Source organism: Phoenix dactylifera, chromosome 2 (assembly GCF_009389715.1).
Source record: "Phoenix dactylifera cultivar Barhee BC4 chromosome 2, palm_55x_up_171113_PBpolish2nd_filt_p, whole genome shotgun sequence".
NCBI classification, from domain to species: Eukaryota; Viridiplantae; Streptophyta; class Magnoliopsida; order Arecales; family Arecaceae; genus Phoenix; species Phoenix dactylifera.
In genome coordinates, this window is record NC_052393.1 from 5,039,627 (window position 1) to 5,063,500 (window position 23,874).

Consider the following 23,874-nt stretch of genomic DNA (forward strand, 5'->3'; position numbering starts at 1 on the left):
CCTCCTGCCACACAGCTATTTTCGGCATTTTAAATTGGTTAGGTAGAGTCGATGCAAATGGGCCTATCGTTGGGGACAATCACATAACATGACCTTCTTTTTTTTTTTTTTGCTAGAGAATAACATGACCTTCACATGGTGATGATACTACTTGGGCAAGTAAAGGTAATGAGAAAATGTCATGGGCTTGGATTCCCATGATTTTAAAATTATTATACATGCCACAATACTGGTGTCATTCTAGATGATTGTACGTGGGTCCGGATTTTTGGAGATATTTTAGCTTGTCATTAGCATCGAAAGATTCGAAGGCCAGCGTACATGCAGACTCGGAGAAGACGGTGTAAAGAAAGGGACAAGTTTGGCTCGCAGAAAGAAAAGCGCAAAAAAAAAGTCAATATATATATATATAGTTGAAATTTATATATAAATAGTTTTTTATAAAAAAATATTTTATGAGAAAGAAAAATTTATATGGAATATAGAAAAGTTCAATTCTTCTCAGCTGGAAATTAAAGATATTTTTCTGCAAAAAATTTTCTTAAACTTTTAGATACAATAGAATATTTTATTTTATAACAAGTATTTTATATTATTTTTTTAGAAAAATAAATGTTAAGTCACATATTAATTTGAAAATAAATGAGTTGTTAGTTGTAGAATATTATTTTTGTTAGACTTGAATCTAACAAAAATAACAAAAAAAGATTCAGAAAATTTCGTCCTCTTTTCGACAAAGTAAATAGATCTAAGACCTATCCATACTAGGATTTTTTTTCCTGCTATTTCCGATATTTGTATGTTATGTACTGTAGTAATTAGGAATAGAGAATTTCTACTTTTTTATAGTAAACTAAATACACAAAAAATATTTTTTAAACATTATATATTTAGACATTAATTTGTTGGAAGAAAATATTTCAGCCACAAAAAAAATTCTCGGTGGGGACCAAATGAGTTACGTGAAAAAGCCTCCCTCTTGCTCGTCTTTGTTGGTTTCTTTTTCTCCCCGCTAATCCGGCTTCGACAAACTTCACCATCTTAAATAGACTGGAAACTAACTGGCTGTATTCAAAAAGACAGCTTTCCTCACGCGATTTCTGCAGTCCGCATTCCCGGCCCCAGCGTACTAACGACCTGCCACCTTCCGCTACGTTTTATTTTTAGTCAATGGATTCCTAACCCCATGTTGCTTAGCTATATTTTATGAAAATAAGCATAAAATTGACTCTGTTTTTATAGGACCAAGCACACTCTGTAACATGTGACAACTTCACTGAAGAAGAATTCTATACTTCTTTTTTCGACAAGCGAATCAAGAGAAAAAAACTCTCTGATCCCTAACTCAACCTTTTAAAATTGATGAATTACACTCGACTGCATTAAGAATATGCAATCCTTATAGAACTTCGAATCACCAACTACATTTAAGCAGTAAAAATGTGAAGTTATTATGGGCCTTGTAGTTCTACATTAATATCATTAGCTTTTTATCTCCCATCATGTCTTTCCACTTTGTAAGTAACTTTCCAGTCTCATAATTGATTACACAGTGGTTACTAAGAAATATAAAAAATACTTTTCCACTAGTCTTTTTGGATGAAATCTTGAATTGTTACAACAACATTATTCTCTTTGAGGTAAATCTCCTAGCACAAAAAAGATAAGCAACAAAATTAAGGGGACTTGATGACCAGTCCCCATGCGAATCGAACTCTAACAGAAAAATCTCCATCTGCCAACTTTTTAACATCCGATCCATTAGGTATATTCTTTTTAATTTCTGGTCCCTTAAAAGGCGCACGCACCGTACATGCCTAACATGGTGGCGGATGAGGGAGGGACCAAAAATTTAAAAAATGGTCCACAAAGGGACCACATGTTAAATAGCTCTAAAATTAATTTAAAAGCAAAAACATAGAGCCCTACCATCAACCACAAGAAATAATCAAAATGCCCCTCATCCGAATTATCTGGTATCCATCCACCCTGGCCTACTCACAAATGTGACAACTATTGAACTCAAGTAATTCCCCAACAAGATCATGAGCTGTCCAATGTGAAGTACTGAGGAGCTTGAGATCAACTTCTCATTCTTTGCAGCTGAGTGAGTCCAAGCCCACCACCTAAATAACTTGTCGCTAGCTTAGCAATCAACGTGCTGTAGACTTAGACCCATAACATGAAACTTAGCCCTTGGAAGCCAAAGAGAGTTAAGTAGGAGCGATGGAGAAAGATCCAATCTTGGTATCCATCACACTCCCTCGTTCAACAGATTCGTCGCACGTTTCGGCATACGCAGTTGAATGGACAACGCTAACCAACTAGATTGGAAATAACCTCGAAAGTATTTTCAACTCCACGCGGGCGGCTACGCATAATTTCCAACGACTGTAAACGCTGCCTGCTCGCAATCTAAATCCGACAAAAGCTGCAGCTTGGGTCAAAAATCCGAAAGACACGGACAAAATGATTTAGACATTTAAGTGGCCTGGCTTGCTAAAATTAGAAATTTGGGAATTTAGAGATTTATTCACCAAGATACATACAAGTTCAAGCTAACGAGAGATTCTAATTTAGTTTTTTTAAAAAAAAATTAAAGAATATCGGTATGATTCATGCATAGCATACCATATCGTTTTGGTAATGATATTTAGTATGGATGACGTACCGATATTTGATATATTAAAAAAAATTTATACTGTACTGTATCAATATTGTACTAATGGATCTTGAATACCAGAGTTACTAGAGCTGCTTAGTACGTGCTATTTTCGTGTTCCTGGGATGTTAAAGTCTCTGTCTTGCACCTCATGCAAGCAATTATTAGCTGCTGTCAGGCTGGCCTTGGGCAAGCAAGTTACAAATACCTGAAAAGCTCTCTTTAATGGACTGCTCGAAGGTTCTCACACCCTATAAATAAATGCTTTAACCAAGAAGCACCTTATGGCCAAAAGTCAAACAAAGAGTTTCTAATTTTATTGGATGCATTCGTACTCGTCAGATATGAATCACCCATCCTAACTATAAAAAAAAAAAAAGAAGAAAGAGAGAGAAAGAGAGAGAGATAAAAAAAGAGAAATGATGCCATATCCAACTGCCTAGCCTTTCTTCCATGTCCACACTATCAGCATGCTAGAACTAAGGGCACCAGCATCTATGCAGCAGTAGAACCGATTGCTGAAAGAACTTTGCTCCTTTTTTTAGCTGGGTTCTCATCATCAAACTGATGATCTGCACCCAGAGGAACTGAGGAAGCAGTAATGACTTCAACACTACAAAAGGCTATTAGATATAAACCAGAATAGAAGACAAACTCTTGCACTTCCATGGATGAGGGACCTGAATTTCCTTCACAGAAGGCTGAAAGTGTGACAATTATCATCCCGTCAGAAGAAAAGCTTCTAGGGATAGGAGATAAGATTGCATTCCTAGTGATTATTAAGGAAAACAGCAGTCATTTCATAATGTTTGCAGCGCAATGACAGTGTAGGACGGTGTGTGGCTTCAATCAATTAGCACTGAAGACTCGAAGTGAAAACACAAGTTAGCAAGCGGTGATCAGAAGAGCCCAGAAGGCTAATTTATGAGCTACTCCACAACAATAGTTCAGAGATTAACTAGTATTGAAGACTACAAAGGGCATGCAAACATTCTAAGAGCATGATACCCATAGCATTCTAAGAGATTGCAGCCGAGCACGGTGCACGGAGATGCCCTTAAGAAACAACATGTACTAAATTTGGTGACTGCTCTAATTTATGACTGCCATCAATCTGTATAACAACTCAGGATCTCGCCCAAATGGCTAGCCGGAAGATATTATTTGTGTTTCTTGATCCTGTATAAGTACCTAAGATCTGCCCAGCAAATAACCGACGTGGGACTAAATACACATCCGCATGAATCCTCACATACTCCCTTCGTTCAAGCCCTGACGTCCTCGTCAAGCTAAGGGTTCAAATCCATTCAAATCTAATCACAAACACCACAATCGACTCGTGGTCAGCCCTAATGGATTCGTGCTGCAGTGTCTCATAATCCACATAGGTTATGGACCAGATCCGCTCTAATACCATTTGTAACAAACCGGGACCTTACCCAAAATGGCTAGCCGGAAGGTACTACTTGTGTTCTTTGATCATGTATAAGTACCTAATATTTAACCAGCAAATAACTGATGTGGGACTAAATACATGTCCGTACAGATTCTCACCTAAAATGGAAGTATATGATGATCTGTGTGGGCGTGTATTTAGTTCCACATCGCTTATTTGCTAGATAGATCTTAAATATTTATATAGAATTAAAGAGTATAAATAATATCTACCAGCTAGCTATTTGAACGAGATTCTGAGTTATTATAGGATGTGCCTCCAATGAGCTCATGTTACTTTTGAACCCAAAATCGATCCCAACACAGGCTCTGAAGAAAGAAGTGCCAAAATGGCAGACCCAAGTCCCACCACGAGTTCATTATCATAAAATCATCTTCCTTTTGAAGCTTTTTTTTTCCCTCGACTTTTAACCGAGACCTGTGATTGGAACAAGTTCTCTTTAATCAATATTCCGTCGCAATCTTAAAGCGACAGATGGTACAACTAAACCGTACATGAAGGAGCTGATGTCCGTGTGTTCGATATTTCTCTTGGGCAAGAATACCGCACGTGTGATGCACGTGAGATGAAGTAGATCATTTCGATCTCCCGCGATCACACCAATCAGTAGCTGTGATTCTATAATTTAGGAAACATGTGTCACTCGCTGGAGTTATCTTGAAACAAAATGTGTACCCCACGGTAGATCGTATCGTGATCGTGCAGCCTAGATGAGTACATGGTACCTAACCTTCACCTAGAAGAGCGTCCCTCCCTTCGCTGCACAGTAATTGGCATCTCGGGGCATTCGGGATTGGTGCGGTACACGAGGTCACGTGGGTGAGCGGTGGACCCTCAGGACGGCTTCACCAATAAGTGCGTGGACGTTGAGCTGTCTCATCAAAGATGTAGCGTTCGGCAAGCCGCCTCAGGATACGGACGACGGGATTCTATTCCAACTAGCTTCTAGAAGAAGCATCATGACCGTCCTGTAGCAATCTCCACCGACAAGTAGCCCCAGTGTTTTTTTTTTTTTTTTTTTCTGAAAACGGGTATTTCATACAATACGTGTACGAATACATCCAAGAAAAAAAAAAAAAAAACTTTCATATGCGAGATATCGTTTAAAATAAAAAAATCTAGCCCCAGTGTTGGAGGCTATATATATCGTTTAAAATAAAAAAATCTAGCCTCATTGATTAAGCGCTCATGAGAGAAGGCAGAGCATCTGCTTCTAGACGACACATGATGGATGCTACAAAACTATCATACTATCTAGATCAGACATAACCATGCTGCTGATTGGGTTGCATTATTTACTGGCCATCATTCTGAAAAATTTTTCTGCACCTAGCAGACCTCTATTCCTTCTGCTTTGTGTAGTCTTCTTGCTAGTGATGTAGCTGGCTATGCTCATGCGAGAGCACTGTGAGTAGCCAATATACCAAAAAAAAATAATAGCTAAATATTTTTTTATTTTAAATTAAATAAAATAATTTTAATCAAAATTAAATAAGAATGATTTTGAAGATAAATTTAAAAATAAAAAATATTTTGTCTTGAATTCGGATTCTAATGATTCTTCAACCAATATCGAAATCCAACGTCGATACCAACCTCGAAACTAAAATCGAAATCAAAATCAAACTTGATATTTAATAATTTTAATATTTTTATATTTTATATAAATCTAAAATATTGTATTAAAAATTTAATTAGATTATGAATTATATTATGAAAATTTTGGATAATATTTTTAATTTAAATTATTATATAAATTTTTTTTGAAATGAATAAAAAATTACAGTTTTTGGTTTCGATTTTAGTTTTGCAATTTTTTTAGTAGCAGTTAAAGTTTTTATTTCAAAAATCGTTCGATTTTAGTTTTGATTTCGGAGGTGGTAGTGGATTTCGATTTTAATTTTGATTTTTTTCCGCTAAATGCATCAAATCCATCCCCTTGGCATCCCTAATACACGATAGGATATGATTGAGGGACCAAACTGTTGCCACTAGAATCCAAACTGAAGAGCTAAGGCCAGTCTACAACCCAGGTGAGTAGTTAGGGTCGGTATTGAAGCTCCGAGCTTAAAAATTGCATTGGAGACTGGAGAGTTGGTGGAAGCAGTTGATAGCAAATAAACTTGAGCTCGGACAAAATGATGCCTCAACAACCTAAAAACAGAAAAATAAGTTCTCTTGCTAGAATTTGTTTTGCGAAAGACCCTCCAATGTTCAAGTCAATCGAATTTTAGAAAAATAGGGAGACTTTGAGAAAGGCAAAGCTTCAAAATATAGAATGGGTGAGAAGAACATATCTGAAGATCCCCCCGGTCCGCCTTTTGTATAGAGTGAGGTTGGTGTATATTACCAAAAATTATAAGATGTGCAATAACTACTGGGTAATAGATCCCACATTGCGTATGTGGGGACAATCGTTTTCGATCGTGTAGTAATGGACGAGCTAGCATAAACACCCCTAAGTAGCCACATTCTTAAGGGTCATTAACTATCTTTTAAAACTTAGTTCAATGGGAGACACATGTTTCTTCTTTATTGCTCGATTGGATCAATTTAGTAGTCGGCCAATAACGAGATAAAGTTTACTTCGAACATTATCGAGGTCAGAATGACTTCAAACTATATCGGGATCAGGTCAATAAATATTCACCCATCGCTTGCCTCCCCTAGTTCCAAGCCTACAATTTTTTTAGCTTGAGCAAAAGAAGTAGTTACACCATCCTGACAGAGCTTATTCATTAAAGTTAGCTGAAGTCATGCCTTGGACGCTTTTGGAACCTCATGGAATATTCTGGAAATAACATTTAATGCCGACGTGTTCGTTGAGATCTCTGAGGCATCATCATTTTGGCATGGTTTTTTGGACGGTGATTGGACTCTTCGATGAGATTTGAAATGGCGATACGTGCAAACTTTTAGCAGCAGATTGGATGATAGCATATATGGCCGATCATTTAAGTGGAACCCTTTGGATGGATTATATGGGTTATAAGTATGCCCTATAAGCTAATGTGGCTGATGCATATTTGTAATCTGGAACATAAATTTGCACTTGATCCTTATTATTTATTAATAAGATTAGGCATTATTTTCATTCATGTTTGTATGTGTCCATAAATCGTCCAAGGAATTAATAAGATATTCTCAAAAGTTGAGAATTTGAGGCATGTGTCATTAGTGATTAATTTCTAAATGCTCCTAATCGATTGATCATCACAAGGACGGTGATCGATCCACCGAGATTAGTACACAAATCTCTTAGTCAGATGGATGAGTCTCGAATCCATAGTATGGGGACACTAGAGTGATTGTGAAAGTATTTGTTAGAGAACAAGGGTACTGAGCGTGACCAAAGCTAATAGTCACATGGATGTCTATCCACTCATCAATAACATACTTATACTGCAGTTGTATGACCGGTCCTTTGACCTGCGGTGCCTCGGCTATTCACTGTGAGGTTGCTGTAGTTTGACGAGTACATACACATGGGCTCTAGCCATTCGGATCCTTATTGTACAGATGAGCTGTAGTAGATTCACTGTATGAATAGGAGTGCATCTAGAGGGGATCTATCAACCTTGATAGATTAGGAGTGATCCTATGTGATTTGTGAGACTGAGTTCGATTAAATTCTTGGCCAGTTATTTTGGAAAAAGAGTTTTCCAAATCTCGAACTAGAGTCAAATAAATCTTGCATATGATAGAAGATGGGGTTTGACGAGTTATCCATAACCTCCATCCTGTCGGAATCCATGATAGAGGGATTATTTCATACGCTAACTGTACTTAGAGGTTCACACATTCCGTTCTGCTGGGTTGCCACTACATACTGCTAGGTGTCACTGGTGGATTGTGAGACTCATAGGCATTTATCTGATGATCGGTAAATTCTGGTGAGTAGAACTGAAATTGTTTCAGTTCACTGAAAAGAGTTTCAATAATATTGAGATGGAGATCTGAATATATCTCACTACCAGATAGAATAGAACCTACGGGGTTACACACATAGAGAATTTGATTAGTCAGATTGTCGTAATTATGATTTAGAATCATAATTGGTGTCAATTATCATTATGATTGGTGATTGAATTAACCCACTAAATGTTAGTAAGTTAAAGGAAGAAGAATTAAGTGTAATTGATTGCAATTGGGCTGATTTGATGAGCCAAATCAAATTGGGTTCAACCCAAATTGAGTTGGATTCATGATTGGGTCAACCTTGATTAGATTAGGGTATATTTTTGGAATATGCCTTAAGTCGTGTTCACACCATGCGAACTTTAAAGTTTCCATGGCATTGTAGGATAAAAATACATTAAGTCGTGTTCACGCCATGCGGACTCTAAAGTCCACATGACATTGTAGGATGCATGGCGCCCCATCTACTTCTCCTAATATGATTAGGAGTTAGCCTAATTAAAAGACAAGTACTAATATGATTAAGACCCATCCAAGGAGCCATGAAAGAGGTCTAAGCCCAATGTGATTAGGCTCTAATCTCTTGATCCAAGAACACATGTCATGCATTGATTTGAGGCGCCACATAAGAGGATTCTAATCCTCTTGATCAAGGCGCTATGGACACTTGGCATTGATCCAAGGGTGGGCAGCAAGGAAGAGTTTATCTCTTGATTAAATAAGCCTTGAAAAACCCTAAGCCACCAAGTATAAGAAGGAGGGAGGGGAGGCGTGTGGGAGATTATTGGAGTCTCTCCTCCACGCCTCCTCCCTCTCCCTCTCCTCCTCTTCTCCCACGATAGTAAGAGGGGTCCTTCCTCTTCCACGGCAGCAAAGAAAATCCCTTTCCTTCTCCTCTTCTAACGCAAGCAAGCAAGGCGGAAGAAGAAGAAAAAGTTTCTTCTTCAAGAAACAAGGATTGGTAGCTATTCTTCTTCTTTTCTTCTACGACAATCAGGAGAGATCTCTGCAAGGAGCTAACACCCCGATGAGGTCATCATCTCTGATTTTCAGATCCTCATGTGGATACTTGTAGAAGCCGGACATGTGTGCGGCTACAAGGAGAATCTTTTACCATCGATCATCAGATTGTGGCAAGCATTTACCTGCACAAAGGTGAAGATGAGATCTTTACTTCCTCTGATTTTTGTTTTGGTTTTGTAATCTGATTTTTCATCATAATCTCCTCTTCCTTATGGGTTCAAAGAGATCTTCTGGATTATCGAATTCAGAAAAATTTTTGAATTCAACAATCCATGGCATGTTCATGAGATGAACAACGCCCTATGCGTATTTCCACTGCGATCGTCGCATCGCATAGGGTGTAACTCCACAGTGGTATCAAAGCTACATTTTTGGGAGCATGATTAAGATTTAAAAGTTTGATTAAGTCATAATTAGATCTGATTTTAATTTTAATGCTTGCTGAAATTTTCTGCACGCAGAAATTTCAGATTGTTAAAATTTTCTGCATGCAGATTTTAATTCCTTTGATCTTGCAATATTGTTTTTACAATTACAATGAGATTGCAATGTTTAAATTCAATTATTGCATGATCTGAATTTCAGAGGATAGCATTATAAATTTAAAATACAGATCTGAAACTTTCATGCATGAGATGCATGTGGTGATGATCAATGGATCCAACCCTTTTGGTATCAAATTGTAAAGACCTGTGATGTTTGTAATGTCATGTAATCTTTAAATTTTAGATGTCTGTGTGCATCTTAATTTGATGTATTTGAGAAACCTACGTGTCTCATAAAAGGGTTGTAATATTAATTATTATTTTTGGGTTTTAATCTGTGATGTGATGTACGTCAATGGTTGATCGATGTACAAGTATGAGATGCATGGCGCGATCTGAGCAGATGATGGCAATGGATCAAGGTGTTGATCAGAATCGAATCAAGGGTGCTCAGGATCGGATCAAGAGTTGAAGACGATCTAACCGATTGACGTACATATGTTTGTAATATGACCCAAACCGGATCCATGATCATCACCAGTTTAAATTTATAGCTTTTAATCATAGCTTTTAGCATTAATTGATATCTGCCTGCAATGAGCTTTAATTGCATGAGATGCAAATGTGAGCTGAGTGGGGTAGATTTTTACATTAGATGTAAACCTATGAGACCTAAAACCTCCTCAATCAATCGAGAGTGAACGATACATTGAGCAAGCCATATTTGATTAATTGATCTAATTGGTATCTAGGAGAACATTAAAGGTGGTTACTTAATTAGGACTTTACTCTCTGAGTAAAGCGAGCCTCCCATCTACTTACCTCGCTAATTGATTGATTACCTTTTGTGTTTGTAATATGACCCAAGAGATGACGGCATGCCAGCGCGGGAGATCTCCTCCGCATGAGAAAGGGCCCTATCCGCAACTACCCTCAGCTGAACTCTGCTGTCGTCGAAGACCCGAGCATATCTTTTTATCAGCTAGCCTTGGCATCATCGCAAAAATGTAAGCACGGTCAATTTTTTAAAGAGAATACAAAAATATATTTGCTTGGACTTACAATGAGATGCATATTTTTAACATTGATATATTATGTCATTCTTTACATATAACTCCTCACATAAAGTCTGCCAAACAAGATTGAGACCCTATTGAAGTATTATTTCATAAAGCCCATACAATAACTCTATTTGGTTGACAAATATTGTCTCTATGAAGAAGAATAGGCAAATCTACTGCTGTGTTGATTTTTTAAACCTAAATAAAGCTTAACCAAAAAGATGACTTCTTAGGTCTTTGGTACATCTTCTTGAGACAATTCGTGCTCAACTCCATGCCAGCTTCAATTATATATGAAGTTCGACTCGTATGAAGTCGGCAATCTAGGAGCCCACTTGATTTCAAGTCGTAAGCCACATATGCCGACTTCATCAAGCCCTTAACTCGCAGGTGGGATGATGCACTTGGGGCGGCGGTGGAGAAAATAATTAGAACCGTTTCCTTCTACGGCGGTAGCGCGGAGACGTACGTGGAGAGATGATACTGGCCCTCCTCTTCGCGAACACCGACGGCAACATCCTCATCGAGCGGTACGCACCCCACCCCGCTCCCGATCCCTTCTTCCCTAACTCTCTCTGTTTCTCCTCGGAGTCCTCTCTTTCTTTCTTTTGAGGAATCGCCCCGGGTTCTAAGGTTTCGGATCGCGCGTAGATTTCCTGATTTCCTTCTATTTTCATGTGATTCTCGTTTTTTGGGCGGTGAGTGGATGGAAAGATGACTTCCTGGTTGGATTTTAATGTCTGATAGGGTAATGAAACTAATTTGAAGCCTGATGCCCTAAATCTAGATCGAGGAAAACCTTGCAGTATAAATCAGATCATTGTATTATCTTTATTATCGTAGATTTCGTTATACCTAAAATCTTGCAGTTGAGCAGACAAAATCCTAGATCTGTAAATCATCTGGTAGTTCTTGAAGAGGAGATGGAACAGAAGGAATAATGTTATTGGCCTGATGAGACTGTTAAAGATTTGGTTTCGAACATTTTCCTGAAAACAGCTAATCAGTGCTCTTTGAGTTTTATTGCTGTAAGAACCTTAATGATATGCCTCGAAGTTGCATTCCTTGAAGAATTTGTTTTTTTTTTCCAGCATGAAAGACACAGTTAACGTTTTCAGTTAGCGAAATGATTGCTATAAGTGAAAACGTGTTTACTGTTTTTTTTTTTATTAGTCATCACATGGTTTGGAAGCACTAATGGGATGAGTGGAAACGCTAATGGCCTGTTGGTTTTACTGGTTTTCAGTTTTCATGGAGTGCCTGCAGAGGAGCGACTGCACTGGCGATCTTTCCTTGTGAAACTAGGAGCTGATAATCTTAAAGGAGCTAAAAATGAAGAGCTTCTTGTTGCTTCACACAAGTTTGCAAAATTCCCTTTCAAAAATTTAAGATTTTGAGTCGTATGGTATACAAGTATTGTGCATAAATTATTCTATTGACCTGGTACGAATTTGAGGGGCATGTGTTATCATTCAAATTCTCTTGGAAATTTGGGATTAAAGTTGAAAAGAAAACATAAGGTTTGATCAGCTTAAAGTCTCAAAACTGTTGGCTTCCTCAAATGTTTAGTTTGTCACCTTAGGTTATTTTGTCATTTGCTTCATTTGATAGTTTTTATGCATATTTGATGTGTTGCTTTGTCCTTGAATTCTCTTCTTACATGTGGAGGATTTATCACCTGATACAGAGCACAAGTAACTTGTCAGTATATGTGGCTCTGTCATGTTATACTTGAAATATCTTGGATTTTCTTTTGTCGGCAAATGAAAAGAAAGGAATTACTCCTAAGATACCTGAGAAAAAAACTAAGTCATATGCAATATCAATAACCATCTGATATATCACTTAACAATCTTTCCATTAAATGCAGCAATTGTTTCAAATGCAGATGTCTAAGAAAGGGACCTTAAAAAAATAAAAATAAAAAGCAGATTTTTTGGTTTGTACAAATGGGTTTCCCTTCAAAGGCTGCCTTGGCATCAGTTTGAAGTATCAAGCTAATATATTTTTACAGAGCAACTGCTATATGTTGTCTGATGGTTTTCTTTTTTCTTTTCCTTTTTCTTTTTTTTCTTTTTTTTTTGTTTTTTTTTGGGGGTGGGGGGGTGGGGGTGTTGGGAAGTGTGGAGATGGAGTAGGTGGTATATGAAATGCCCTGAAACATGTGTAGGAGCATGAGTGAAATTCTGCTGGTGAAAGGTTGAATGGCACCTGAGATAGAAATTTGAAGCTTCTGATGTTCAGATCAGTAAACTTGGCCTGTCTTATCATTGGTAGACATGTATCAGTATTCTAATCTTTGCTGCACCTTAGGATTACTCATGACCGAAAACCTAAGAGCATATTAGTGTAAAACCCCATAGCTATTGTCTTCTTCAATTGTTTAGTGTTACATGAGCTTATCCTACCATCGTGGCATTGTTTTTAGTTGTTTTATGTATTTGGTGTCATGTCTTTGAAATCTCTTGGGTAGGAAGATTCAACACCTCAATACTACGAACGTATTATGGTGAGCCTATCTCTCTATTATGTCATATTTGAATATCTAGATTTGGTCTTGTTGGCAGTAGGAGAACATTTTCTTCTTTTTTTCAAGATACCAGGAATAAAATGTCAAAAGGGTGAGTCTTGGCACAATAGTGAGGTTGCTCCATTATGACCCGAGCATCACAAGTTCAAAACACAGAAATAGCCTCTCCACACATGTTGTAAGGCTACGTACATGTGATGCTCCCCAGACCATGCAAAGGCAGGAACCTCGTGAGATGCCGTTTTTTTGGAATACAATGACAAATTATATGTAGTATGTTTAGCCATCCAAGTTATCAAGTTTCTTTTCACCAAGTATGGTTATTTCCTAGAGGCACAACCTAACTCGAAAGATATTATTTCTTCCAAAAGAAGGAAGAGGAGGGGGGAGAGGAGGGAGAGAGAGAGAGAGAGCACATTTAGCACATAGAAATGGATCTGCCTTTTTTGTTATGTAAAATGGATTTTCCCCTGAAAGCTGCCTATTAATGGGGTGGAATTGTCACGTTATTAATGAAGGATATAATGTTGTATGGCATCTGATCTGGTTTTCTTCTTCTTCTTGGGCTTTGTGGGTTGGGGAGGATTTTCTCCTCCTTTTTGCTGGTTTGGGTTTGTGCTGGTGGGTGGGTTGGGGCCTTTTGGTTGGGTGGTGGTGGCTCATGACATGCTGTCTAAAACTGACAACTGATGGGGTCTTCTGCAGGGGTTGAAAATAGATACTATTTTCTGCGGATTGTAAGTTTGTTTCCTTGATAATAAGTTGGAAGCTTTGCTTACCATCTTCGCTGCTTTGTCTCATATTAGAACTCTGGGCAGGTGCATCCCTGCCAGTTTATGTGATTTACTGAATTATATGAGAGAGTCTACATGTTTTGAATATTTTACAGCCATACATGTAGAGTTATGCTTCATTTTCCTCTTCCATGTATTTAACTTTTTCCCTCTTTCAGGTCTGTGTATATTGTATACACCATCCTTGGAGATGTCTGTGTTTATGTTGTTGGCAAGGATGAGTATGACGAGCTTGCTTGTGAGTGTTTGGACTTTGGTTGCTTTATCAAATATGATCAACCTCTACAGGGTTGTCTCTATCTTAAGTAAAAACAATGTGACCTCATGTTTATGTTCTTCCTTGTATTTGATTGTGTTCAAGTGGCAGAAGTGATCTTTGTAATCACATCAACAATGAAGGATATTTGTGGAAAACCTCCAACTGAGCGCCTGTTCCTCGACAAATATGGAAAGATATGTCTGTGTCTTGATGAAATTGTTTGGAAGGTATAGAAACTATCTATACTTTTATCTTTCAACTGCTGATTTGATGAGTCTCTCTCTTCATTTCGGAGACTTTTATAACATTCACTGTTTTTTGATGCCTGTACCTATAACTTGACTTCGAGTGTGTAAACTATTGGCTCCAGGCTTGCTGGCCTTTTTATGTATGCCATATTCATATCAGCTATCCACCAAAGCTGTGGCAAATCCTCGGCTTAATAAAATATTGAAACTCCTAATTGATAGGAACTCTATTGATCATCAAGTTTTCTGTGCTGGTCTCATGAGAGCGGAAATATGCGTCTTATTTTAAGTGCATGGCAGCTTTTACACTGCCTGATTGTTCTAATTTTCTTGTTGTCCATTTTTGTTTGTTGTTAAGGGGACGCTGGAGAACGCCGACAAGGACAGGGTCGGAAAGTTGATAAGGCTAAAACCTCCTGCTGAGGCATGACTTGGAGACCTCTGGCGCTGTATCTGTCAGATCTATAAAACCAGATGGCCCATTTCATGGATCACCCTTAATGTTCTCTGTTCATTTCTCCCACATTGCTTTGTGTTTCACACTGTGTGTCGACCTTGTTTTATGCTTACTCTATAGTTCTCAAATGCAACAGTTGTCAATGGGTTTTGTGAAATGTTTCTTTTATTTATTTGTTTACTTTTGATATATCAGAATTCAGAAAATATATATCTCACTCTCCCACTCTCTCTTCCCTGCTATTGGAATTAAATGACAACCTAAATTATGTAGTCTCACCAATAACTATGCTTTTGCAGGAAATTTTTCAGCTAGAGTTTTCTGATGCTTTATGAGGATAATTGTTGTGGTGGAACTGCAGAGCTTCCTCCATCCAGTAGTTTCACCCATAACTATACTTTTGCAGGAATTTTTTTAGCTGGATCTTTCATCCAGATAACATTGATATCTATGCCTAATTCCTTATTGAAATGACGATAAATTGTGGCAAGTCTATAAAGTTAGTATTGGGTTTTACATGATTAAATCTAGGCCGAAAACATCAGATCCAGATTTATTACTGAACTAGGTAGCATGAACAGTGGATGATTAGAAAATAGCCTTTATGGACTGCATTGTGCTACGTAGTTAAGAGGTGATACGATCATGTTCCGAGGATTTCTTGATAATAGTTGGCAATGCGATTTTTATGTCATGATCCAACTCACGAAAGAAAGATCAATCTTTCTTCCATGCGAAAGGTACAATCCGGACCTTTGGATGACATAGTAATATTATTTAAGTTGGTAGTCAAAAATAAATATCAAACAGAACCCTCAATTATAATCTCACGACAAGGCTCACAAGTCACGACATGGTGATATATGTTTGTAAAACGTATGCGGTACATGTAAGTCTTAGAACCAAAAAGAAAGCAGCAAAAACTTGCACCAGCCGGGAATCGAACCCGGGTCTGTACCGTGGCAGGGTACTATTCTACCACTAGACCACTGGTGCTTTGTATGACCTTGAAGTCAAACGATGTATTCTTGATGAGCCATTGTTTTCTTTCCTCGGCTGTTCGCCGCTTTGCACGAGATTCATCGAAAGTATGGAACATCTCATGCGTCAACTAAATTTATATATTTACGTCTGATTTGGTATCGCTTTTTATTATTATTATTATTATTTTTACAAGAATAAATTTTTATTTTCTTTTATTTTTAATTTTTGAAATGTAAATATATTTTGGTATGATTAATTATTTTTAAAAATATAAATATGATTATGGTGGTTAAGGCAACTAGGCATCAATAATGGCGGTGGAGGTAACAGAAGCGATAGTAGTAGTGAAGGAGAACCAACAATATGGTGGTGGTACAAGCAATTATAGCGACAATGATTGTTTAATAGAGATGGTGGGTGTGGATAATGGCAGCAATTACAATGGCAATGGTAAAGATAGAGTAACTATGGTAACCATTATAGTGTTGAAAATATTGACAACATTAATGACAACAACAACAATAATGGAGAGTGGCAATATAGAATTAATTATGGCAGCGATGGAGATGACAATTGCAGTCATAATAATGATGGTGCCATTAGTGGTGGTGATAGAAGATGCAAGTGCTCTATTTTTGAAAATAATAAAAATAATATTTTCTTATTCTTATTATTTTTAGAACTAATAAAAATATTTTTTTTAAAAAATAAAAAATAAATATAATAGCGCCAAACTTTTTTGTCTCGATTTTTCTGTGTTTCCATTTTCGAAATAAAAATTAATATATAAAAATGATGCCAGCATGTTTTGACTTTTCCGTACCAACTCTATTTTTTGTTTTGTAGTTGTTGTTTCTCTCCAAATTAGTGAAAGCACATGGAGATTAGCATCTATGGCATCACATTGCACCTCCTTGCTTCTGTTTTGCTGATTTCCAAAAGCTGGCCATTTTTAAGAAAATTAAAATGGTTTCGACCTAGGTCCAAATTAGTGTCTTTTTCTTCTTGATTTTTTTTAATAAATTGGATGATTTAAATTAAACAAAAAACAAACACAATTGAAGCGTATATTTTTTTCTTCCTGGGCCTCATCCCCGTTAGAAAATGTTCGATACAGACGGACAAATTTTACTCATACCCTCTCCACCCGTAGGGAGCCCCACCATGTAGCAGCCTCTTCCGCGTGTGAGTACGTCACACCAGCACCACCTAAGTACCGGCAGACCAGATGGCGACTCCACCGGATAAATCAGGCTCCGCATTTAATCGATGCACGCGTGTTTTGAAACTGGGCTACTCCGGTGGAATCTTAGCTCTGTTCCAACCGTGCTACCACTATGATTGTTTTTTTTGGGCTTTTGAAAATGATAGCAGCTGCAAGAGAACCTTACAATTTCAATACAAAGATGCTTTGTTTCATTGAACAAAATTGGATTTTAAATCTCTGCGGTGAAAGAAAAAGGCAATGCCGAAATACATGCATCCATTCGCGATCCCCAACCGATAATCCCCTCGTTGATATCTAAATGAAGCCGTACGATGTTCCCCACTGGATGATCCAAAGGAGCCAGCGTAGGACAATTTTTATGCCAACGGTCCGGAAGGTGGTCCGAGATGTACTTAGAAAGAGCCTGGAGGGAGCCCAATAATCTAAATGCTTTCTCATACAAATGGACCAACAAATTGGCGTCCATGTAAACTACTTCGTTAATAGATTGCAAGGGTCATTTAAGCTATCTGAAGTATCCATTATTGCTAAATACCGCATGCTCATTTGATCGCTAATTTGCAATTTAAAATGAGTCATGTATATGTCTCCCAAAAATTTACTTTTTATACTTTGTGAGAGAAAAAAAGCACTATAATTTCTATCGAGCCAACATACAATGTAACAGTAGCTCGAGCAAAAGCCATAAATTGGGACACATGTTGAACTTCATTAAGTCGACAAAACTAATAAATTTCTCCAAAATGTTATTTTACTCTTGATATGCTACTTACCATTTTTTCTTTATTCCTCGTGACTCAAGGTTAAATTTTTTTTTGATCTATATCTTATTCTTGTAAAATTTTATGCAAAACTCTTCACTTGTTCTTCGGCGTATAAGTTACGTACAATGAGTCGGTCTAAATTCTTTCAAATTTAAGGGAACCATAGGGCACTTACTGTATGGTTGTATCAGGCCTTTTCATTCATATATTGGTACGAAAACTTAATCAAAAGTTTTATGAGGATAATGTATATAATTCAGACTCGACTCGATAAAATCAGACAAGATATCAAGCTGCGGGGTCACAATCAAGAGCCTCTTGGACCAGATCTAGGTCCACCTAAATTCTTATTTCTTAGTGGCTTTGGACCTCATCCAATTTACCCCAATTTTACCACCAGATCCATTTGGGCAAATTGACGAACCCGGGTCAAGCCTCTATTGCCTAAGAGAAAGAGATCCAACCGGTTGCCCAAAATGACCCCCACGGTCTCCTTTCCTGCCCTAACGTTCCCACCCTGCCCCCGCGCCGGTGATTTCCTTCCCAAAATACTTCCTACAAAAGTTGAATATTTGTTTCGAGGGAAATCTTTTCATCCCGAAGGGGAAGAGGAGCGATGCAGCGATGGTGCATCAAGCTCGGCCGCCACTTCCTATCCTCTTCCCGTTCTGCCCTCCGTCCCATCCCTCCCCGATGCCTTGAACCGGTGGCATTTCCAGCAAATACGCCGATCCTCAGGCCCGTTTCCTGGGACCCATCTCCCGGGGCATCCCGCCCCCAGCTTCTAGGATTAGGGTTTTTCCCTCCCTCTCCACTTCTTGGGGTAAGCGCGAGATTTTAATTGATTTTTCTTTCCTAAAGTTTGGTCTTGCTTTTTCTTTTCAAATCGAGGAGACTGGTTTCTCCTGTTTTTAATTACAAAATTTATGTTTTTTAGATTCTTTTTTGATTGATTATGCTAGCATTGCTTTTCTGTAAAATTTCTTTTCTTGAATCGTTTTTCTAACTCGAAGAGAACACCATCTGCTGTTTTTGTTAATAAAGTTTGGGATTTTTGTTTAATTTCTTGATTTATTATGGGAATGAGTCGTATTCGCTATAAGTTCTTTATTCTTGGATCTGAATGGATCGGTTAGCCCTCCTTTCTTTTATTTTCTCAAAAGAAAAGGTATTTTGATGATTTTTTATTGACAGTGTTATGAGTTCTGTGGGTTTTATTGGTGCTTTAATGTGGTTTCAGGCGATGCAAGCCCGGCATTATGCAGCCAAGGAGAGATCAAGAGCTCCAATTACGCCAGCTACTTCGAAAGTGAAGAAATACAAGCTTAAAGCTTTCTCGTGGGTTTGCTTTTCCTTTCTATTTTTTAGGGGTTTAATTGATTTCTCTTTTCTTTGATTATCTAATGTTTCCTCTTTTTGTTTTTTGGGTTTTAGATCTTTTAAGTTCAGATTTAGGACTATGAAGGATGGAAAGATCCGGCGGTGGAGGGCAGGAAAGCGACATAATGCGCATTTGAAGGTAGCCTTTTTATCCCCCTCTTCTGTAATAGATGCATCTGCTCTGGTCGTGCCTTGAATATAGTTGTAATTTAGTAGCAGAAACGTTGGCAACATAGCAGTAAGATCTTAAGTGGATCATTTTATTAGAATTATGATAGCCATAAACATCATGGCTGTTGTAGTATTGTAATATTAGATCTTGCTATATATAATATAGCATGCATGAGATGAATTCATCCATATACTTGCCTTTTTTATACTAAAATGAGGTAGCTTGTTGTCATATGCTTGCTCCTAAGTAAAATCTTTTACTTTTATGATTCATACACTACAATAGTCTGATTCTAATACATGACGCATGCATGAAAGAGAATTACATGTGGATTCAGATCAACCAAAACCAAAACTGATGTGTTGGGCATCTGGATTTTCTGTAACCCAAACCATAAGTATAGGCTTTTTCTTTGTCCTTTATTGCTGTCAAAGGTTACGTCTAGATATCCTTCTCACATATTGTTGTCTTATTAGAAATTTATTCATGATGTCTCAGCTATTAATTTGTAAATTTGATTTGATCGATTACAAATTCTAAAAGATGAGTTTTGGCTCGTTGGATACATGAGAGTTTGGGCTTTGATTAGTTGACAACGAGGTTGCACATGATATTTGTTAATAAAGGCTTTTTCTGGTATTCCATCATGTGTTGGAACAATTTACCTAATTAAACCTTAACTCTGATTTCAAGCTGATTTCTTGATTGAATTAAGACTAGTTTTGGTTTTATTATGATAAAACTTTCTCATATTAAGGAACTAGAAGTTGTTTTGGGGTAGTGGCCTTTCCTGCTACCTTTTTGTATTGTGAAAGTAATAGTAAGGGCCATTCAGAGACATGTTCTGGGTCTCCATCTACTGAAGGAAGAAGTCTGGTCTTAAGGTTGGATGGCTTTTAATTTTGTTATTGTACAAATGGCTATTCAAGCATTCCACTTCTTACAAAAAGAAAATCATCAAGTTCTTGTTCCATTTATGTTGATTTTTATTAATCTATTCATAAATGTGATTATCTCTTGAATTAATAGTACTAGAGCTAACATATTCCTTCTTTAATCAAAAAAAGTAGAATACATTCTAACGTAAACATTTCCGCATTTAGCATCAATCTATTCTTTGCTGCTATAGCTATTGGTCTAACTTGCTTCTTCTACTATTGCTTTTGTCATGGGGCAGAATTGAGCTTGAATCCTATTAAACCCCATGCCATTCCCCCTCTCTCTCATTCATACTCATGCATGCGTGCATGCACACTCTGTTTGCATGTATAGTTTCTGTGATGACTAGCTTGCATTTGTTGGTGAAAGAAAGAGAAAGTTAAGATCATGACTTCAAGCTAGCTATCTTAATGAATCTGGATCTATTTTATATTATCTTAACATACCACTTTATTGTTTTGAACCAGCATGAATACATCCTTTAGTTACAATCACATGTCACTGAAAACTTATGATTTTCTTCTTTAAATCATAAGGAACGGACTGCGTAAATAGCTTTTTGCTGCCAAAAAAAAAAAAAAAACTAGGCCACCCCAAGGTCACACTTTTTTTTTTTATCTGATGGAGGGAGACATGAATGAGATGAGTTACAAAGAAACCTTAACATTAGTTCCTCAAGACACTTGATACTTTCAAACTGAATGCCTTTTATTTTTTTAAAATAAAAATTTAATGCCATAGTTGGCCAACCATAAACAAGAGTTGTATGAGTGATTATTGGTATCTGCTTAGAATTTGACATGTACCTTGGTTAGCTTTACTGTTTTCTGTCCATCATGGTACTAAGGAGAAGCCCTTAAACAGTCTCCATTCATTCTAGAATCTGAAACTTCCAGTGCTCCGGTGAACCAAAACTAATCCATAGCACTTGTCCATTCATCAGATCAAATCTGGATTAAATAAGAACATGTTAAATAGAGATGATTGTAGAATTATAATCTGTTAGGCCTCAATTAGGAGAGAACATAGCATTTTTTCTCCTAAGCCAATTGGTTCCCTATGCAAAGTCCCAGAATCTAAGAATAAATCAAGGGAAAAGCAATGCAGCTGCACCATAGAAAGTTAACAAGAATGACAACCAGCTTAACAGCGACCTTTCAGTAATGAAGTGAAATTCAGTCCTAATATGTTATGAATAACCCACATTGGACAATCTTGAGATTTCATCGACTATCTTCCATGCATCTTGAACATTTTATTTTGAGTGTTATGGAGTCTCTTTCCTCTAAACCATCCATTAGAAAGCTATGGTATCTTTACATGCTCACTCACATCTAAGTGACCTCTCTTGCAGTGATATCATAGAAGCTGATTGTAGGGTTTTTTTTACAAGTAATCCACTACGGATGTCATATAGCTCGAATAATCATATGCTATAATTAATTCACTTTGAGCTGACCTATTTCTAAACAATTGAAGAGAATGCATGTGGCATGTGCTTATGCTCATCTAAGTTGTCGACCGTATCTTGAGCTTCCAATTAGCAACTGTGATAAAATATCGGCGTGAATTGCTCCTCTCAATGGTCAGACCACAAAGTTGATTTTCAATCTTATTGACAAAAATGCTTTGGAATTCTAGAAAACAAAGAAACCAGTTTGTAAGTCGGATGTAGTGTTGTATTTCTTCCTTATAAAATCAGGGCGTCAAATGTTGTAACTTGGCATTGAATTTGGTGAATTCAAATCATATTGTTCCCCTGAATAATGGAGTATGGTTTATGTTTAATTTTAAATTAATTTAATGGTGTTGATCAACTGTTCATATGTCAAATTTTCCTCTAGGGAATACTAATGCTGGATAGAACTATACAAGTGATTTATATGAGTATGATACTGGATTGAATAATTTTTCTGATCTTTTTGTAATTTGATATATGCATTCCTACTTTTTGCTGGTGCAATTCTCTTGTTTCTGCTTCCTGAAGGGAAAGAAGAGCAATATTTATCAAAGATAGGAGAGCCTATAGACTTGTCAAGAGTGAAGATGATTTAGAGAGCAATATTTTTCTTTCTTTTCCTCTTCTTTTCTTTCCTTTTTTTTCGCATGCATGCATGTGTATCAAAACTGGGTTGAAGTGGAGACATATGGGGTCGGTCATCCTTCCAAGTAATTTGCTTGCTTATGGCAGACATACAATATATAATACAGTCATCAAATTGTTGGTGGATTTGCAAATTTAAGCCTCAGTAAAATCTTGTTCAAAGCCATCAGGGAGGAAAAAATAAACAAGAAAATGGATATACCCAATTTGCAACTATATTTTTCAGAGTGAGAAACTTATGTCTCTCTTTTTTACAACTGTGCACAAATTTCCTTTTCTGAACTTTCTAGGACATGCAAAATAACTGTTTTAAAAGATTGCTTATATTTGCAAGTGGTATGATTGGTGCAAACTTTTGTTTTGTTATAATTTTTCCAGATATGATACCCTGCAAGTGAGTCGTTATTATTCTAGTTACATCTGGCTTTGTGAGAACAATTGCCATTGTTCTAGTCACTATTATCCTAAATATCCACAGGAACAATTGTCATTCGAGTCCAAGGTCCACAATATTAGGGTGCTGTGTGGTTGCGTGAGTCTTCTCCTTGCTTTATTTCTTGTTCTTTAGGCAAGCTATAAAGGCATTCATAAAAAAATAGTAAAAGGGAGCTACAAACTGCTTCTAAAGGATAGAGGAGACAACAAGGGAAAGGAGTCCCCTAAATTTGGTCAACACCAAAGAAACCTACTGCACATTCATCCTTTTTGTTCTTATGCTAATGTTTCATCGTTCTGAGTGGATGTTGATTAAGTTGCAAATCCTCAGTGTGTTTTGTGTTGGCAAGAGGCAGGACCTCTGTCCTGCCCCTCTTTTATATCTCCCTACTCTGTTGGAGGGAAGCTTCTGGTGTTAATAGTTGTTGTATTTATGTTTCATTATTAACTCTTTCAAAGCAGGATTTTTTTGACCTTGTACCGGCAATATTGCATTTGTGCTAAAATTGATATCATGGTTGTTGCAGACCAAGAAGGCAAAGAGAAGGCTTAGAAAGCCTGGGGTTGTACATGCAGCTTATGCCAAAGTGATTAAGAAGCTAAACTTTTGCGGCTAGAGCTTTAGGGGGGATTTTTTTTTTTCTAATTTTTCCTGAAGGCAGTATAACAAAATTTTTTTTTTCTCTTCGAACTGATATTTGTAGCCCCTGACTTTTTTCGTGATGTAACATCTGCAAGAAACTATGCTTTTTTAGCTGGTACTTGTGCCCATGTCATGGCTACTTCTGATCACGAATGCCATGATAAAGAAACTCATTGTAGGGCTTTCTTATCTTTTATAAGGGATTTATATGCAAAATCCATAAATCAGGATTATATTTGGTGCTTATTGACTCAGTTGATGATATTGATACACTGAGTTTGCAGGATCATTTTACAGAGCAATAAAATTTCTACCAAAGCTTCATTTGTTTT

The 23,874-nt window shown here is 37.2% G+C and overlaps 2 protein-coding genes and 1 non-coding gene across 3 annotated transcripts; 2 read left to right on the plus strand and 1 right to left on the minus strand.

Annotated features, from left to right (window-relative positions):
* Window positions 1-10,920: 10,920 nt before the first annotated feature.
* LOC103706418 (TSET complex member tstD) lies at window positions 10,921-15,118 on the plus strand. Its single transcript, XM_008790515.4, has 5 exons — window positions 10,921-11,135; window positions 11,852-11,965; window positions 14,088-14,167; window positions 14,291-14,415; window positions 14,795-15,118. The coding sequence occupies exons 1-5, from the start codon at window positions 11,083-11,085 to the stop codon at window positions 14,864-14,866; spliced, it is 444 nt and encodes a 147-aa protein (XP_008788737.1). The 5' UTR covers window positions 10,921-11,082; the 3' UTR covers window positions 14,867-15,118.
* A 700-nt stretch (window positions 15,119-15,818) lies between these two features.
* On the minus strand, window positions 15,819-15,889 carry TRNAG-GCC. The gene has a single exon. It is a non-coding gene; the product is annotated as a tRNA-Gly (tRNA).
* A 2,540-nt stretch (window positions 15,890-18,429) lies between these two features.
* On the plus strand, window positions 18,430-23,874 carry LOC103706410. Its single transcript, XM_008790503.3, has 4 exons — window positions 18,430-18,692; window positions 19,110-19,207; window positions 19,304-19,388; window positions 23,427-23,874. The coding sequence occupies exons 1-4, from the start codon at window positions 18,486-18,488 to the stop codon at window positions 23,514-23,516; spliced, it is 480 nt and encodes a 159-aa protein (XP_008788725.1). The 5' UTR covers window positions 18,430-18,485; the 3' UTR covers window positions 23,517-23,874.

Excerpts from the sequence above, each read along its gene's own strand:
- LOC103706418 (XM_008790515.4), top strand. The coding sequence starts at position 11,083 with ATGATACTGGCCCTCCTCTTCGCGAACACCGACGGCAACATCCTCATC. Across the intron at positions 11,966-14,087 it reads CTTCTTGTTGCTTCACACAA|GTCTGTGTATATTGTATACA; the intron begins GTTTGCAAAATT and ends TCCCTCTTTCAG. Across the intron at positions 14,416-14,794 it reads TTGATGAAATTGTTTGGAAG|GGGACGCTGGAGAACGCCGA; the intron begins GTATAGAAACTA and ends TTTGTTGTTAAG.
- LOC103706410 (XM_008790503.3), top strand. The coding sequence starts at position 18,486 with ATGCAGCGATGGTGCATCAAGCTCGGCCGCCACTTCCTATCCTCTTCC. Across the intron at positions 18,693-19,109 it reads CTCCCTCTCCACTTCTTGGG|GCGATGCAAGCCCGGCATTA; the intron begins GTAAGCGCGAGA and ends ATGTGGTTTCAG. Across the intron at positions 19,208-19,303 it reads TACAAGCTTAAAGCTTTCTC|ATCTTTTAAGTTCAGATTTA; the intron begins GTGGGTTTGCTT and ends TTTGGGTTTTAG.